At 39.0% G+C, this 19701-nt stretch overlaps 1 protein-coding gene across 1 annotated transcript in view; it reads left to right on the top strand.

The window, feature by feature from the left end:
- The window catches only part of BMP2K (BMP2 inducible kinase), a gene marked incomplete at both ends in the record, with an annotated part of 51240 nt that extends 32446 nt beyond the window's left edge, over positions 1-18794 (top strand). The window contains 5 exons of the mRNA XM_079534546.1: positions 134-229; positions 1311-1498; positions 3132-3289; positions 8234-8347; positions 17365-18794. Coding sequence (XP_079390672.1) covers positions 134-229; positions 1311-1498; positions 3132-3289; positions 8234-8347; positions 17365-18794 — 1986 coding nt within the window. The remainder of the gene's footprint in view (positions 1-133; positions 230-1310; positions 1499-3131; positions 3290-8233; positions 8348-17364) is intronic.
- Between the last annotated feature and the right edge of the window lie 907 nt (positions 18795-19701).

Consider the following 19701-nt stretch of genomic DNA (forward strand, 5'->3'; position numbering starts at 1 on the left):
TTGGAATGATCTAGCTGACAATAGTATGCTTGTAGGAGCTGGTGTAGGTAGACCCTCTGAGTCTAAATATTTGTGTATGCTAAATGGGGGAATCATGATTTCAAGATTTCTGTTTTTTTCTTTTTGAATACAGTATCAACAAGCAATGCACCAGCAGGTGATCCAGCAGCAACTGTTGATGCAGTCTGTGTACCAGCAGCAACCTTCCCAATCTCAGTATCCTGCTATGGTATGTCAACAGTGGAATGTCACTGATAGTCTTCAAATATGTTCTATGATTGTAAGATGTGAAGTTGCAGCAACACAAGTTTGTGAGTAGTTACAATGAGCTATGGACTTGGTAAATATCTAAAGTTGTATTCACTAAAGAGGGAAAAAAAAATAGTTCATCCAAACTCTGTTGAGAAAGCTTATCTGTTATATCAGTATTAAGTGTGATATAATCTAAACTTTGATCAGTAAAGTACTAATTGGAAATATACTTAATGCTTAGTTTCCAATAATGACCACTGCAGCTAATGTAAGTTATTCTGCAAAGTGAGAAAACCACAGTGGCATCAAACTTCTACTTCAAGCCCAGGATGTCTAATTAGTTAAAACATTTAAGTACAAGTAGCCAGTAACTACTTTCACAGGCACTGTTGTGTATGTATGTAGCTGTATTCTGCAGCATTTGCTGAGGAAATCATGAGAATTTGAGTCTCAAGTAGTATTAAACCAACAAAATACAGTTGGCACCTGTAGACCATTTCAGTACTTCAGAAAGAAAGAAAAAGGGAGAACCCAGATTGATTGTCACAAGGAAGTAATGTTCTTGAATGATGCAATTCAACCACGGTTATACATAGTGTTTACAAACCTAACTAGCCCAGAGAAATCCTTCCGATGTATAGTTTCACACTGGAATGCATGATAGAAAATGAAATTTTCTGTTAGTTACTTTATTTTTAAGGTTTTAAAACTGCATTGAAGAGCATTTTGGCTGTTCTCGCTTAAAATAGAGAAGTCTTTCAACATTTAGTTATTAGTGGTTTCAGAAGAATATAAATATTCTTGTATGCCCTTTGTGATGCTGCTGCGGTGTAATGGAAATTTACATATATATCATAGTTACAGTTAAAACAAGAAAGTTATATAGCAGGAGGGGTTCAGAAGTTGGAGAGACTTTCTCGCTTTAGATTAAGCTACCAATCTTTTCTGGTATATGGCTGTTTTTAATGAATCTGTCTGTGAGGCCAGTGCTGTTACGTAGCATAAGAGCTTCAGGTTTACCCATCTGAATGTTAATAACGTGCTGACTTCTTATTTAGGTGCAGCAATATCAGCAGGCTCTTATACAGCAGCAGATGCTTGCCCAGCAACAGCAACGGTCACAACAGGTGCAATCTCCTGAATATGTCCCTTCTCTACAAGACTTCTCGCCAGCCTTAATCTCCTATTCTACATCACTTCCAGTACATGCTGGAACAGTGGCAGATTCTCCCTATACTGCAAACAGGCAAGTATTCTGACACAAATGTACCAAGGGTTTATATCTGCTTTCTGTTGATAACTGTAAGAGGCACGAGCAAATGCTTTCCTAGGAAGTTAATTGCTTCAATCGCCAAGTATTGCTAAAACTAATAAATAGTTAGTGGTAATGGATATTTTAAGCATGCATGAGGGAAGAGGGCAGGATGCAACCCATGGATAGATGAGTCTAATAAAGCTTTTTAAAGAACTTATGTTTTTTTCTTGTTCATGGACTTCTTCCAAGAAACAGACTGCTAACCACCTTGCTTTCAGTGGTCAGCAGCACATACTTAATGAAGTAATGAGTATGACACTCAACAGATGATAATTTTTACCACTTTTTGCTCTTTAATCCAGTTTGTAGGATATAGTTTTAAGATGGGGTTTAGAATTCCTATCAAATTAATCAGAATTGTAACTCTTCCATCCATTACCAATAGTCTGTCTTGTATTCTGTAGTGGAACATATCTTAATTTCAGTGATTGCAGAAGCCCAGGCATTCACCATTTCTTAAGTGTGGTGGAAAATGACTTCTTCATGTATTTTCACCGTAAATAGTATGCGGAATGAGAGCAAAGCAATATTTTTAAAAAAGACAAAAAAAATTGTCTTTCAGTTTCACTGATAGTTTTATCGATGTTTTGACCGAAGTTAGTGTTAGCTACATGAGCTCATAAATACTGCTATTGCTACATTTGAAAGAGAAGCTCTTTGTACTTCTTCCATCCCTGCAGTCTGTGGTGCAGCCTTTGTTGACAGGTGTTTTTTCAGATTTGCACATTTCAGGTGCTGCTGTCATTCATAGTTACTTCACAGTATGATGAAAGATGAAAAGCAAAGTATTTTTCCCCCTACTGGCTTTATTGAAACAGAATATCAATGTGACAGATTTGGCTTCATGGAACCGATTAGGTAGCATAATACATAGCAATGTTTTTCTGCATGTTTGTGTCCATATCTGAGACTTAACACCTGTTCTCTGATCTAGTCTGTTACTGGATGCTATTACAAATAATGTTTTAAAGAAATAATTACAGTCTGAAAAGTAAGTGATCATCTTGTTATGCAAGACTAAAGATCTGTATCCCACTGCTTAGCTATAAGTCAGTGACCAAAGAGTTAGCAACAATTGGCAGTGCTTAAGAATGATCCTTGTAAGGAGAGAGAAGTGATAGAGCTAAATTTGCCAAAACTTGCTTAAAAGGGAAAATTCATCTGATTGGAGGTTTTCTAGTATCTTAGCAAAGAGAAGATTAAACTTTGAATATACTTACTAGGTTTTTTTCCTTAAAAAAAAAACAAAAAAACTGCTGTGTAAGTATAGAAATGAACACTGAATTACAGGTTTTCATCTTGCGTCTTGACAAAGTTTTCTGTGCTTTGGCTATGATTAATCAACTACTGAAATGTACAAGGGTTACATGCAGAAATAATGCAATCAATCCACGTGTTCTTAGCGATTCCCTTTATTTTCAGATATGTTCTGGTTAAGCTATTAATACATATGTGTTACCTGTATGCAATATTTTGGCATAACAAAGCATATTATCAATTTTTATCCTGATAGACAATCCTGTAATGTTCCTTTCTATTTTCTTTCTGTGGACTGACTTTACAGGTCAGGCATTATTGATGCTGAGGCAATTACCAGTTACCCAAAGCAGAGCATCAATAACCCACCTGATATGTCAGGCTGGAACCCATTTGGAGAGGACAATTTTTCCAAGTTGACAGAGGAGGAGCTGCTGGACAGAGAATTTGACCTGCTAAGATCAAGTAAGGGACACTTGAAGGCTTATTTTGCTTCACAGTAAATAAGGTCTCAGCAGTACCATCACCTGTTTTACTGAAGGGCCATACAGTCTGTGTACAGAATTCTTTCTGAGCATTTGAGGGCAGAGTTGGGCCTGGCTCCTTTCATTTCCCTTTCTGAAAATGTGTGCAATAAGATGAGACTGTCTAAAACTGGTAGCTACTGGCTGAAGTAAATGGCTCTATCTTGGCTTTTAAATCCTGCTTGTGTCACCTTGATTGTTAAAAAGCTCTGACTAGCAGAGGTATTTGGCTGCTTGCTTCATTCCTCTTCAGCTTTTTTCTTGCACACCAGAACAGAAGATTTTGTGGGTCTGATACGTCCTTTGAAAATGCCTGAAAGAAAAATGATCTATTACATTATGTTAATGTTTTGTAATGTCCTTTTTGATGAGTGGCTACATGTAAGGGCTGCTTTATTGTTCTGATATGGCGTTAGTTGAATAAACTCTTTTCTCTTGAAGTCAGTTATCTCAATGGTTTTTACTTGAATTACTTTTTTAATTGCTTAACACGTTTGTTAGACGCTTTTCCTGAAAGCTAGCTCTGTCATTTGCAAGACTTACAAGATGTGTCAGTGTCAAAAAAGAAAAAAATATATATATATATTGTGTGTACTTGACTGACTCTCAGTAAGTTTACTGCAATTTAAAAACACAGTAAAGCTAAATTTTAAGTAATTGAGGGAAAGAAATGATGCTTTCAGATGTCTTTTTCTTCATGGGTTTCTGGATGGTTATAGCTGATCAAGAAATGCATGTGTCCTGTTCATCCTTGAGGAATGTAATTTGGTGTTACTTCTGTCAGTGTCTGATGCTAGCTGATGGTTTCCACTTCTATCCTGATGCTGATCTCATAAAACTTCTATTTTGGAAATGCAAATGTAGCTTATACTCATTCCACAATAAACTGACTCTTCTTTGCTAGCATTTGGGGAGAATAGGTATTGTACTGGCTGAAGAATGAACGTTCTTTGAAAATCTAAGTTTCAAAATTGGAATTTTTCCTGATAATGGAGTTGAATATCTCAGGCTTGCTCTTTCCAGTGGAAGCCTTTTGAAAACTTTTGTAACAACTCAGTCTTCAATCTGGAGCAGATGAGCTTGAATCAAAAAGTACAGTTATTCATTTCTAGAATCCTGATCTGGCTGTTGGATTGCTGACTGTAGTTGTGTCAGATTCCATGGATTTGGTTTGGCAAAGCCATGCCTTATAAACAGATTCGAGTAGAGAAGAATGTACTAACCAAGGGTATACTTGAAGTGGCTTTATGAATAAGCTGGAAGATACTTCACAAGAAATGCTCTTGCCTGGAGTATCTGAAAAGGCTGCTTTTTTAGCAAGCTGGGGAAATAAAAGGTGCTAGATAAGAAAGTAAAATAACCAAACTTCATGGTTCTGTTTGGCACAGTGTGATCTTTTTTTCCAAATTTTGATGGCACATTCTGTAACAATAAAATGTTACTTGATTTATGGCTTTAAAAGTGAGATTTTTTCCTTTTTTTCTTCTCTTGTAAGCTTCCTGTAAGGGCGCATAATGAAAAAGTTCCCTAATGGTCTTTGGCACCTATGTTATTTGTATTTTGTTCTGTGTACTTCATTTTTAAGACTTCTGACATTGTGTTAATATTGCACTAAGAAAACTTGTCACAAAAGCAAGCAAACACCAAGCAGAGGGTTACTGAGATGGTGATAACGTTGTATGGAAGCTCTGACCGTTGCTGCTTGCCAAACAGCCACAACTGGTCACTGCAGTGAGTACATAACAACTCGGCCCAATCTGTATGTGCTAAAATGCTGAATTAGATACTGACCACAGTACAGTGAATATTATCAACCTGAGCAGCAGTGCACTAGGTGGCAGGCTTGTTTATGCATCAGATGAGATGTGATTGCAGCTTTTCTTGGGCTTGATTTCAGTTAAGAGGTCCAGTCAATCTGTGTGTTTGTGTACACATGGATACATACACCAGAGGTTTCAAGGACCTTTCACTTGTTTGCTGTTACAGGAAGATCTTAATAGTTGCAGTGCGTTGCAATGTGACTGCCTCTTCTGCATCTAGAACGGAAATATTTAATTCTGCCTACTTGTACTTGCTCAAATTTACCTGGAGTAATGAGAAGCTGGGAGGTTTGATTACAATTAAAGATAATGGTGTCTTTCCCTCTGTAATGCTTTCTGCAGTTTCCTCAATATCTGCATATATTTCTGCAGTTTCCTTTGATATATCTCAAGGATCAATGCTTGGTTCTCTTTATATGTAGGCTCTCTCTTATGAGAGAAAGTTGCTGTTTTACTGCCAAGTGCTTTTTCTTCAATTCTTGAGTTTACCATGAATCATTTTGCCCTCTGGAAGAAGGAGAATTGAAGATTCGGGTTTGTTAAAGAAATTGTATTGTGACTGAACCCAGTGGCTGTCCTGTGCTGTAGAACTCCTGTATGGTGTTACACAAGTCTGTCTTTTTGCTGTGTTACATAGTGCTGAGTATGGCATTCAACATGCTCACCCTTTTTTTCCTGCTTCCGAAAGCTTCTTTGTGTTGTTGAGCTGATGCGTTACTCATGACTTGAAAATACTTTAAAATCTATTGCTTCTGACACTAATGCATGAATAATTAAATGTGCATGGCCCTTGTTAGAGTATCATGATATGACAAATTTTTGTCAAGCTAACTTGGCTATATGATTTCATATATATAGTAGCATAATGTCTTAGTGTGCTTACTGATGGGTATTGCTGTGATGATTACCTTTATCCATGGAAAAGAGCTAGCTCTTAGAACAGAATGCCTTGTTCAGACTTCAGGAAGATTTCCAAAGTACAAAGATGATCGTTGTTGTAAAAAGTTATGCACAGCTGTACCTCTTGTTCATGGGCTTAAATGATAGACTTGGCATGAAAGGTTATCTGTGCCATTTAGTACCTGATAGGTCTCTGTTGTATCTGCAGTCTCAGCTGCACTTGGATTCACTGCATTCACTGAGAAATGAGTCTTGAGTCACTGCTTTGAGGATGCTGCATGTGAAGTACAGTAATGCCAATGGGCAGTCCTTTGCTTCTGCTTGGTTGGAATTGGAGAAAGCATGGCTGGCTGTTGTCTCCAAAACAATGTTTGATAAAAGGAAATGAGTCTTATATGAGATACAAAATGAGCAAAGCACACTTGTGCTTCAGATGGACAAAATGACTTCTTTTTCAATAGCTTTAGCTTTGAATTGACACTTTTTAAACTTTGTTTCCCACAGAAACTTATTCAGCAATGTATACGTCTAGGTTCCATGGAGGTGATGAAACCCTAGTTATCTCTTCCTATTTGTTCTTGCATGCTTAGCATTTCAATCCATTTTGTTTTCCCTTGTGTTGCTCAAGTAGGAAGATACTATCATCTGCTGAGTATTGAGATTTCTGTAGTCCTATGAGGCAGCATTAGCAGTTCAAGTTATTGCATGCTTAGAAGTCCTTCTAGGTTTTGACTGCCTGCAGATTGGTTCAGCACTCATTCTCCTCTAAGGCAGAAACTAGGAATAATAGAAGCCTGCTTTTCTAAAGGTGCAAGCTGAAGATTGGTACACCCAGAAGCTATTCAAGCTAGTCTTCTATGCATCTTAACTTGTATTTTTATTCTACATGACTGCATCACAACTTTATCTCCCCACCAGAAGTTTCTCAGATGGGTTTAAATTTAAAGTAGAGATTGCCTGTGATGCAACAGCTCCTGCTTCTTATTTCTTTGAGCATGTAAGTGTAGATAAGAATAAAACAACTGAAACCATGGGTGCTTTTATGTGAAGAGAACACTTGTCTGTGGAAAACTGGCATGTAATTTCAGAACTCATGTACTTTGTACACAGAGTTAATATGCATCTGTCTGAAGTAGATAAGCTTGCTGGCCTAGCCCTGGTGATTATCTCAAGAAAGCCTCTTGTGTCCTGTATGGAAGGACTGAATAGCACACGTGCAAGGAACTTGATATTCTACTTAAGCACAGTTCAGCTGCATTTCAGAAGCTGCAAGTTGACAAGAAGGACCTGCTACAAATTGTTTGGAAGAACAGCTGTCTGCTGTGAAAGGGGGGGAGACCAAGATGCTGCACCTTGTGCTGAGACTATGGCACAGTAGCTAAGGATGGCAAACCTTGTCCCTGTGATGTTGGGAGGTGATAATGAGTCTTCCTGGATCCTCCTGAGATGCAGTGTGGTGGCTGGGCTAGGCAGTCTGGAGCTCAATGTGACCTTGCTGTAAGACAAGAGCTTAGGCAGAAAAACAGTTTTCCATTCCTAGTGCTTCTAATTTTTGCATTGTTAAAAACCTTAAGCTGAAACTTTTAATAAAATGAAAAATGAATACCCCAGAGTTGAAAACCATATAAAACAAATACTGCGTTTCTCTGTATAGTTACGCTCTATCTGTTTCAAATTATTACAGTTTATATCTTTAATAGAAAGTATTAGAAAGTAGTAGTATTAGAAAGTATTAGAAATATAGAAAGTTCTGCTGTGACTGTTAACTTTTTCTTTGTGGCAAAGGCTACTCAAAACTTGGATTAAATGAATGATTTTGCTTTTTAGATTAGCACAGTGGTTCTGGTTTAAAAACCTCAAGTGCTGATGACTAGTTGTAATTTCTGATATAGAGCACATAGGCTGCTTTTAAGACCTTTCTGTAAAGCATTCCGTTAAGAAATACATATTGATTTTGCTTAGACAAAAGGTATTAAAAAAGGATCTGTGCAGATCAGTATTCCAGAATGCTCAAGAAGTATGAACAGTATCTTTAAAACCTACAGGAAAATAATCAACACTATGTAGCTCACTCACTCCAAAGAGTAGATATCATTACATTGGAGTAAGACCTGCCATTTTTATTTTATTTTATTTTTTGTTCTGTTTCATTTTATTTTTTACAGACAGGCTGGTGGACAGGAGAACAACTTCAGATAAGAATGTGGAGCTACATTCTGCTCCACAGAAAAGTCCTCCCGAAGATCCATTTGGTTCTGTTCCTTTCATTTCTCTCCCAGGCAAGTGACGTCTGTAACATTGCTACCTCGTATGTGTGTACATACATATACACACACAAATATATATGTATATATATATGTTGAACATGTGTGTCCAGTTAAATGACCAAAGATTAAAGTCTTGGCTGCCTCATGATGGTTTTTCATGTCTACTACCTCCAAAATAAAAATATCTCTCCATCTAATTCCTGGTACTTGGACAGTGTGCAGACTGTAGTCTTGACAGTGCAAATATGTTGGACCAGTGCAGTGTGAATCACTAGCATACAACTAGAAATGCTGCTGCTGAAAGGAGATAAGTGACTAAGAACAGATTTCACATCCGCCCTCCAGTCTACTTCTAACTCATGCTGTTTCTTTAGTTCAGTCCTTCAGCCAAGTTAAAAATGTGTATTCCTGGTGTATTGAATTGTATAGTTTTTGGAGCAAATTGATTCAAAACAAATATTTTGTCATATCTAAATTTGAAAGGAGAAGGATTTGTGTTTTAGCTTTGACTATTTTTTATTTTACCTTAGAAGTAAAAATAACATTTGTGACCACTGACTATGAATGTGAATCTGTTACTTTGCTTGTTTTCCTGATCAGCACTTTATTTATAATTTTGACAACCTGAGGCAATGTGAAAATCTGTGAGAATTGATGGTAAAAATGTCAGTTGCTTATGGATCTTACACACATCCCTACAAGTATCTGTTTGGGGGGGAAAATGTGCTTTAATATGCCTTCTGTTAACCCTTCTGTTAACTGTTCTTATCTCAGTTCAAAAGCTTGAAGTGCCTTAAAATAAATTGCCTTAGAGTCAACCAAAATTAACATCTATGTTTACTTTTGCTTTCACCTTAAATTCCTAAAGATGGCTTGTAGGTATTAATACTCACAAGGGCTCTGGTGCTATACACAGTGAAGAAACAACAGGGTAGCACTTCTTACATTCTAGAAGACAGTTGATTGTAAAACCATGTATCTATATCTGTGTCCTCTGTTCTTGTGAGAAAGACTGGAATGAATTCCCTTAGATATGTTACTCTGTTCTTAGTCTGTCTTTTGATTCTGTTTGCTTGGTTAAAGGTAAGGCTGTTTTCTGTAGTTCTGTTCTTGTAGTTTAGTAGTTCAATACAACGTGAAGGCAATTCTTAAGTGTATAAGTATTTGCTATCCCAATAGTTGCCAGTTTGGAAACATTTACTCTGTAGTTTTCATGGAAGAGGTGTTATAGATGAGCCTAAGTTCCCATGCAAAGTAAACAGTAGTTACCTTTAATCTGAAGCAGTAACTGTCAGATGCTTATTCTTCTGCATTTTTATAACCATGTGTGTAAGGATCATTTTTATTTGTTTCCATATCTTGGCCTTTGAAATTTATTTTCTCATTTCTGCTTTTAAGATCGTTACATTATAGGTTAGACTTCACCGAACGGCTCTGCTATATTATGTCGGTTTACCATGGTTAATCTTTAAAACTGTACAAAGGTTTGGTTGTGGATCAAAACTGACACTTCATTGCATTAAAAAAAAAAAAAAAAAAAAAAGACAAAAAAGCCCCCAAAACTTGTTCAGTAGGTGTTTTCTACCTAGTTAAAATTGGAATTTAATCAAGCATGTGTATTTGCTTGATTTCAAGGAAGGTGTTTGAATTCAGTGTTAACAGTGAGTTACATTTAACTGATGAATCTGATCTGGTAAGTGCTTACACCTGAAAATATCTTCAAGAATCTAAATTGTTTTCCCCCACTGGATTGTTCTTGGAAATGTCCTCTTGTTCTTACCATTGCTGTGCAGTGTTATTTTTCTGGCTTGTTTCTTATGATTATAAAAGCTTTTAGACATGTATACCTTATTCAAGGAATAAGTGTGAAGGTGTCTGAATAGAAAGTGGAGCATGGTTAATGTTTCCAGCAATTCCAGTATTTGGGTATATTGTGGCAGCAGCCAAGCTCTACACAGTCATTTGCTCTGTCCCTGTCCCTGTGAGATGAGGGAGAGAATTGGGGGTAGGGGTGAAACAAAAACCAAAAAAAAAAAACAACCAACAAAATAGAACTTTCAAATTGAGGTGAAAACTATTTACTAAGACAGAAAAGAAAGAACAATAATAATTATATTAAGAATATAACATGTATTTACAAAACAATTAACGCGCGTCCAGTTGCTCACCACCTGCTGACTGATGCCTAGCCAGTCCCAAGTAGAGGCAGGCCCCCTTCAATCCCCCCCCCCCCCCCCTCCCCCAGCCGACTCCCCTCTGTTTTATAGGTTTTTTTTCACAGGATGTTATGGCATGAAATATCCCTTTGGCCTGTGTAGCTCAGAGCTGTCCTGGTTCTGTCCCCTCCCAGCAACTTGTGCCCCCCAGCCCCTCGCTGACCGAACAGTATGAGAAGATGAAAAATTGAAATGTCCTTGGCTCTATACAGCAGTGTTCAGCAGCAGCTAGAAACACTGGTGTGTCATCAACATTATTTTTCTCTCAGAGTCAAAACATAGCAACCTACCAGACACTGAAGGAAAAAAAAAAATCAACTCTGCTTCAGCTGAAACCAGGACGTGTGATGTTTTCCTCCATCCCTTGAGTAGCAGAGGTAAGTACTGGGAGGAATCTGAAAACCCATTTGATCAACACCTGTTTGACAGTCTGTTTGACAGCCTGTAAGAGGCTGGTGCCATCAGAAGAATTTTGTTTTCTTTGGCCCTGGAGTGGTTTATCGAGCACAGTGCCTGCTGGTTACAGATTTGGTCCACCTGTCTTAAAGAGGGGAAAGGATTCTAGCCCATGTGTTGACAGGGCTTGTTGAGAGGGCTTTAAACTAGATTTGAAGGGGAAAAGGGGTGAAATCAGACTTGCTAGATATGAGCCTAGGGGCAGCATGCCAGGATTGCTGTAAGGCAATTCCAAAATGTCAGAAACAAGTGAGGTCGAAAGCTGGCTTGGATGAACAGGGATCTTATTCCAGAGCTTTGGTGAAAAAGAAAACATATGGCTGCTGGAAGCAAGATCAAGTGACATGAGAAGGCTACAGGGATGTTCCTCATTTTTGTAGAGAGAATATTTGTGCAGCCAAAGTTCAGCTAGAGTTGAAGCTGTGGGAGACAATAAAAAGTTTTCCTAAATATGTTAACAGTAGAAGGAGGATCAGAGAGAATGTGGTTTGTTGCCTGATGAGAGCAATTATCTTACAAATATGGACATAAATGAAGCAGAGATGTTCAGTGCATTCTTTGCCTCTGTCTTCAACACTGATGATGGACTTTGGGGCCTCAGGTGCCCTGAGTTAGAGGACTGTGATTGCAATCATGGTCAACTCCCAGACAACCCTAAACTTGTGCAAGATTTGCTGCTACACTTGGGTGCACAGGAGTTTGTGGGACCTGATAGAATTCATCTCAGGGTGCTCAGAGAGTTGGTTGATGTTACCATGACACTTCTGTAAATTAATTTTTTACCCATCTTGGGAATCTGGAGAGATCTGAGTTGACTGGAAGCTAGCAAATGTTGTTCTAGTTTTCAAGAAGGGTAAGAAACATGACCCTGATAATTACAGACCTGTCAGTCTTGCTTCAGTGCCTGGTAAACTTATAGAGAAAATTATGCTAGAAGTTACTGAAAAAGACCTGAAAGGCAATGCTGTCATTGGTTACAGCCAGTACATATTAATGAGGTGAAGGTCCTGTTTAGCTGATTTAATCTCCTTTTATGACAAGGTCACCCATCTAGTTGACCATGGGAAGCCAGTTGATGTTATCTTTACTGAAAGCCAAAAAGCTTTTGATACTATTTCTCACAGTACAAAATGAACAAAATGTCTAGCGTATGACTAGACAAAAACATAATTGATGGGTGAGCAGTTGGCTGATAGGTCAGGCTCAAAGGGTTATAATAAATAGGGTTACATCAAGCTCCCCAGGGCTCTGTTTTAGAGCTGGTTCTCTCCAATGTTTTCATAAATTAGTTGGATGTAGAACTAGAAGGAGTTTTGAGCAAGGTCACTGATAGTACTAAATTGGGAGGAGCTGTTTTGTGTGATCTTGTGTGGAGACTCAATGATCCTTAAGGTTCCCTTCCGACTCAGGATACTCTATGATCCTGTATTGCCTGATTCAACTGTCCTAGCTGAAACTCGGATGTGGCATGAGACTGATTTCATCTTAATTTCCTTATTGTATCTGTCTGCATTGTAAACAAGGAGTATATTATCACTGCTCAGCCAGATCTGTTGACTTCTTGAACCGTGATGAAATGTTCATGTTATTAATACAGATTACTTAAAATTAAGAGCAGAATGAAAATTTGATGTTACTAAACAGTAAGACTTCCTATTGAAGTGTTCTATTGCATTAACGAGCTTTATGGACTGGAATTATGGTCTGTGTCTGCTTTTGTTGCTGTTGTGTGACTTGAGTCTTGGGTTCGTAACTGCTAATACCTGTGGGCTGCAGCATGATAGAGTCACCTGGAGAATTTTTCTTGATTTGGAGGTTTACAAGTTATTTGGAAGCACAGCGTGACTAAATAATTCTATTATCTGATAGAAGATACTTGCAAAGAAACCAAAGATCTTGTATTATCTTTTTTTGACTTAACACTTAACATAAGATGCTGAAAGTCTAGCAAAATAAGTGCAATCAGGTATGTATTCGCATGTTTGGGAAGGATATGAAGAGGCTGAAACTGGCAGTAGATGTTCCTGAATTGTGTGTTGAAAGAAACCCAAACCTGAGCATTTAATAGGGTTGTTGTACAGTCTTCCAGATCTGTTTAATCTGACAGTTTAAATCAGTTCATATCAGTTTTTGTGTTTGATTAAAATAGTGATTTTTATTGTATAAAATTTCCTTGGCTATGGCTCTCAGGCATTGGTACTATTTGCTGACTGCAGGTTCAGGGTATTTCCATGCGTCATCTTTAGACTTTTCTCAACAGGACTTGTAAAGTAACTTGAGATTATTCATGCTTCACAAGAACAAATGGCATATGCAGCTGTGCCAGTGGTGTGCTTTAATGCTTTCTAGCTTTTTTTTTTTTCTAATCAGATCTTAGAGCAATCATGGTTGCTTTTTTTCTTTACATACTTCAACATGCAGACTGCAAATATTGGAAAGAATTTCTAAGCAATAGATGCTAGGCAGAAGTGATTTGTTCTTTTTTCTTTTTCTTTTTCTTTCTTGAAAATAAAAGTGGTAAGCAGTGCAAATCCATTACAATATTCAGCAGCTGCTGCTCTGGCTGTTGTCAAAGAAATAGTGCAGATTTAGTTGCAGTGTGCTGGTAATCCTTGGGCCTGACATGTGGCAAATTGTTCTGAAATGATGGCGGCAGTATGTTACCAATTCCAAGAAAGCTGAAAGCCCTTATGCCCTACCCTTTGGTCACCCCCGCAATACCCTCCAATGATGAACTAGCAGAAGGCGTGCAATTACTGACGTTGTTAGGAGGAATTCATCCTCTTATAATCGGATGTCTAGAAAAAGAACATCAGAACAGAAAATTTCCTTGAAGATTGGGATCTTCTTATATGATTAAAGATGTTCCACCTGGCTCGCATTTGAGTGAAGAACAATCGTCTCCTACAAGATGCAAACCTGATTAGAAGTGTGCTAATCTGAACAGTACATTACAAACAGATGTTACTCCACATTTTTCAGCTTTTTAATAAATGTTTATCTGAACAGTCTATGCAGCAGTTTAGTTTGAGAAGATTGCATGAAATCAACATGATGGAATGCTTCAATTTTGAAATCTATTTGACCAGAGCATTAAATTGTCATTAACTGAGAAATTTTTCCCTTTTGGGGCATTAAGTTTCTATTTGTAATGCTTTTGGTATTCAGTTTATTAACTTCTTTAGAAGTGAAAGATGTGAATTGTAGCTTGAAAGGCTAAAAGACATTGCTGTCACAGGTTTAAAGCCAGCGGCTGCATGGAAGAGATTTTTGTTCCTTCTGTTTGGTTTTCACACAGGTCTGCTGTGATTTTTTCCATTACTCCATCATTGTGAGTAAACTGGAGATATTGCAATGAAAAAGCACATGCAGAACCAGTTTCTTCCATGAATTCAGTCTATGTCAGCCTGCAAAGTATGTGAAAGTAATATTAAACTCAAGCTTGGAGCAGATGGCTCTGATTGTTTGTAACACCTCGGCACAGTCTGAAGAATAAAGCAAGACATTTGCTGTTTCTGGAAAAAAACAAAAATAGGGAGGAGGGGCAATCAGGTCGGGGCAATCAGGTCACCACTCTTGAAATACTTGAAATGAATAGCACTTTCTCAAAAAGTACATAGGAGAATGAGGTGTGGCCTTGAGTGTCATTTGACGTGGTTGCTTGCTTTCTTGTTGGGATTGTGCATGTAGAGTTGTATATGCCCTGAAATTTTAATAATGTTGTTCTGGAGATTGCAGTTAGATTCCAGAAGAAAGTTCAGGATGCTGATATCTAGATTCCCTAACAACTATACTGCCTGTAGACTTCAGGTGATTGATTTCGAAAGTCACTTGTGGCACGTTTTCAACCGGAGTACCAGCTGGAGGTGTGCCTCTGATGTACTAGAGTGGATTGTATATTGATACCGGTGCATAAAAATATGGCTTGGGAGGCTGATCTCAGTGTCTGACTGTGCTTTGTCGGGTCCTGCTTGGTGTCTGTCCTGTCCTGCCTGAAGAGGTCTGCTGAGAGACATCTTCATTATGTGACTTCAGTTACTTGTGCAGTGTATGTGAACTGTTGATATGGTCCCCTTTTTCTTGCTGGTGTCCTTTGCACTGTGTTTTCCACTGAGTATAACTGTGGCAGCAATTAACAAATAATATTTAAATCCTTTTGTTAAGATATATTTTAGTTTGCTTCTTGTTCAGAAAGCCTTTCACATCTTCAGAACATGGAAATTGTATGGAAGTATAACACTGTCAATATCCATGTGAGTTTACATTCAAACACTAAAAGGGTTGTAGGTTATTTTTGTTGTGTGTGTTGCTACAATCTAACCTAGAAATATTTTGTTTTTTTCCCCCTCCTTTTAAATCTAATTACATTTATGTTAACATCAGTGTTTCAGTAAATACTGCGAACAGCAGGATTTGGAAGATATGGGGGTTTATAATGCAACGTGAAGACTATACCTTAGGGAAATCTAAAGCAAGCAGCCAAATCCAGTTTCTAATTTAGTGGTAAAGCAAATATGTAGTATTTAAAATCACAGTAGATAAGAAGCAATCTGACACCAGAAGCAAACAAGAAACAGCTCAAAGCCCTAATCACCTGATGTTTTCAGTCATTTTGGTCATCTTGGTTTTAAATCTATACATAAAATACATACAAATCCATTACCGCAGAACTCCTGTTGGAAGTTTGGATATAAATACAAACTAGCAAAATGGCTGATGAATATAGAAGCCAGACAGTTTAAAAAAAAAAAAAAAAAAGACATTTGTCTTCTAAAACTTAACATTCCAGTTGAAATCTGAGCACAGAAAGAGAGAATGGCTTGGCTCTCTGCTGAAAGTGGTATGCTTATTTCTTTGTGGAAGAAGATACAACCTGAAATGAAATTGCTTTTTGTTTTAGAAGAACAGGAGATCCAGATCTTGATTGTGGTTTTGGTTGGGGTTTTTTTTTTTTTTTTTGAGGAAGAAGGAAATGTATGCATTCATCATGGAGGTTGCTGGTCCTGCCTGCAGCAGGGGGAGTTGGAGATTCATGATGCTTGAGGTTCCTTCCAACCCGGGCCATTCTGTGATTATTGCTATGCTAGTGGCACTATACAAGTGCATGTACTGTCTACTGCTGCCATCTATTTGTGCTGACAAAGTTTTTGCAGCTCCCAGTATTCCCAAGCCAACCACTTCACAAAAGAGAAGAAAAAAACATTTATTTGAAACTTATTTCAACTTGATTTTTTTTTTTTTTGCTTAAATTACTGCACTAGAAGTTAGAAGGGACTGAATGTGGAGCTTCAGTATCACTACCGAAAGATGTGCTCAGAGCATATATTTGAAACACCAAACAAGTATTGCCTAAAACAAAAAAACAAACAAAAAAAAAACAACAACAAAAAAAACCACCCCACAACACTGTAAAAGCTCCCCATGTTGCTTTCGCAACACGAGCTCTGTTGGGAGAAGCTGTCACAGCTGACACAGAGGGCAGGTACTTGGGGTGCCTCTTCAGATGCACCAATGGCCATGGCCATCTAGTTCAATTTTCAGTGAAGAGTCCAAGTTAGGCATTTATTAATGATTTAGTGGAGAAGTAACTGAAATTCAGACACATTGTAAACACATTTGTCCTTTCGTCTTTGTTTACATACTGTTATTTTCACTGATTGCCTTGCTGTTTTCCCAGAGATACTGTTGTCTTGTCCATTTCTCTTTGGATGCCTTGAAACATAATACTGAGTGAGGAGAAACACCAACAAAATCCATTCTTGTGGATGTTGGTAGGCTCTAGGAAGGAGCAGATACCCTGAGGGTAGGACAGAGATGATCTCATGCAATCTTCCCTACAGTTGGGATGTGTACATGGTTATTCTCACCCAGCTGCTGTTATTCATAGGCCTTACAGAGAACTAATCATCATGGAGACATTAAGTAGGATTGTCTAGAGTAATGAATGCTTGAGAAAGGAAAAGCTGAGAACTGACAGCTTCATGCACTTGTTCCCCATGTGAAACTGTACTGAGTGTGTCAGTGTTGTCCCAGGTATCTGACTGCTTGGTATTAGGTGTTGGCCTTGGAGAACCTCTACAGAAGGCAGCTCATCTTTCCCTGGAGAGGAGTGGCTGGCTGGTGCATATATTAGTATTGGATTTGGAAAGGTTCTGTGCTTGAGGAGTTAAGCTAGAAGTTCTGACTACTAACTCTTTTCATTAGCATTTGAAAACTTAGATCTGGTTTTTAGTTATTTTCCCTCTGTATTTATGGAATATAAATTTGCTTTGATTGCTCTTATGTATGGCTATTGTCAGTAAGTGTTGATTTTAGCAGTGTATTAAAATTGCTTTTCTTTTTATTTTGGACTTGCAGATTCCCCTGGAAAACAATTGGAGAACTCAGCCAGCAGTCAAGGAAACAACTTAGGGACCCCAAACAAAGCTGGAAGACTGAGTCATGCTTTTAAAGATCCCCGGCCAGGAAGGAAGACTGCAGAGGGACAAGTGACAAAAGGTTGTGATGAGTCAGAGAGTGATTTTGAATCAGATCCTCCCTCTCCTAAGAGTAGCGAGGAGGAAGAAGAACAAGAGGATGAGGAGGTCTTGCAAGGTGAGAATGGAGACTTCAATGATGACAATGATACGGAACCAGAGAATTTAGGCCACCGCCCTCTGCTCATGGACTCTGAGGAAGAGTTGGAAGAAGAGGAGGAGGAGAAGCAAAGTTCTGATTCTGAATCCGATCGTACCAAACAAAAATTTGTGGAAGGGCTCCCAAGGAGTAGATTCAGAAATGTTATGGGCAGCAGTGAAGTTAAAGAACCCAGCTTAAAGCAAACACCTGAGGTGCCAACTACTGTTGTCAAAGTGAGCCCTGGCCAAGAATTTGATGTGTTTGGGGCAGTGCCCTTTTTTTCTCTTCAGCCTCAGCCAAGAGAGAAGGGCAAGCAGGATGTCTCTTCTCAGACTGCATTTCCCAGCCTGAGCCAAGAGCAGGATGACTTTGATGTTTTCACCAAAGCTCCGTTCAGCAAAAAGGTGTCTCAGCAAGATGACCAGGTGGTGGGAGCCAAAACACAGCTCTCACCCACCTCGCCACGGAGCGTTGATGTTTTTGGTTGCACCCCATTTCAGCCCTCTCTACTCCCCAAGATGAGTGGGAGTAAAGAGGACCTGTTTGGGCTGGTTCCTTTTGAAGAGATCACTGGGAGTCAGCAGCAGCAGAAGGTAAAGCAACAGCGCAACCTGCAGAAGCTTTCATCCCGTCAGAGGCGCATGAAGCAGGAGGTCCCAAAGAACAATGGGAAGCGTCACCATGGCACCCCAACAACCACAAAGAAGACTTTGAAACCCAACTATCGCACTCCCGAGAGAGCCCGCAGGCACAAGAAAGCGGGCCGCAGGGACTCGCAGAGCAGCAACGAGTTCCTGACCATCTCTGACTCCAAAGAGAACATCAGTGTTTCACTGACGGACAGCAAAGACCGAACCAACCCTTTGCAGACAGATGAGAGTCTGCTGGATCCCTTTGGAGCCAAACCCTTCCACCCACCGGAATTGATGCGGCATCCTCAGCATCAGGGGTTTGGTGACAGCCGTGGGGATCATGGTGCAGTGGTAGTGGCTAGCAGGCCTCGGCAGAGCTCCTTGCTGGGACCGGTGCATGCTGGTGATGGGCTGAAAACAGATGATTTTGGTGCAGTCCCTTTTACAGAACTGGTTGTACAGAGTGCACAGAGTCAGCAGCAACAGGCACTAGAGTTGGATCCCTTTGGAGCAGCTCCATTTCCTTCGAAACAGTAAATGCTTCCAGCGGGTCCCTCCTTCCACCTCTCTGAGTTGCTTAGTAGTGAGTTCAATGAGCAGAATCATTTCTCTCTGACAGGGAGCTGGGCTGTACAGTTTATTCAAGTTAAAGAAGGCACGGCTGGCTTGCATGATGGAATGCAAAAGATAGCAATTTTTAATTTTCTTTTGAGAGAAATTGAAAACTTTTGTTATGAAAGATGGCTCCCAGAACATAAAGAGAAATGGGACATGAATTGGTGTCTGTTGCTGACTTTTGGACCTGGAAAATGTCGTCCTGCACTTTTGCATCACCTTTTCAGCACTCGGCAGTGTGCTGAAATGGAGGGAAGGGAAACAGGCAGAGATAACATGAAAAAGTTTTCCAAACTTATAGGTAGGCTGAAGAAACTGTGGTTCTTCTTTGTCTCAGTTGCACTAGACCTAAGAACCTAAACATACTAATATCCAGACTTATATGCTGGGAATAGTCAAGTCTTCACTTCCTAGATGAAAACTACCTTTGTTAATCATAAAATAATGAAGCCAGGTCATCAAGGAGCTGCAGCCCAGAATTTCAAAGCATTGCTGTGGCTTTGTACCTGGTAGACATCTATGCAGCTGCAGAGCTGAAAGGCAGATTATTTTTTTTGTGTGTGTGCCTAAATCTTCAATTTTATTTTTTACAGTAAGTGCCATTAATGTAAAATAGCAAACTGGAAGTCTAGAGTTAAAATGCAGATACAGAGAATATAACAGTTTGTGAAATGGAATCTGAATGTAGAGGAGTAAACCAGCAGGGATGTAGCCAGTGTTTGCAGCACTTTGAAGACTACTCAGCACACTGGGGGAGAGGCTGGTGAGAAGGACATCTGGCATGGGTGGAGCATTTCATATGACTTGTACAGTTGACTGAAATGCACCA

This window comes from Tetrao urogallus (genome assembly GCF_951394365.1).
Source record: "Tetrao urogallus genome assembly, chromosome: 4".
Lineage (NCBI taxonomy): Eukaryota > Metazoa > Chordata > Aves > Galliformes > Phasianidae > Tetrao > Tetrao urogallus.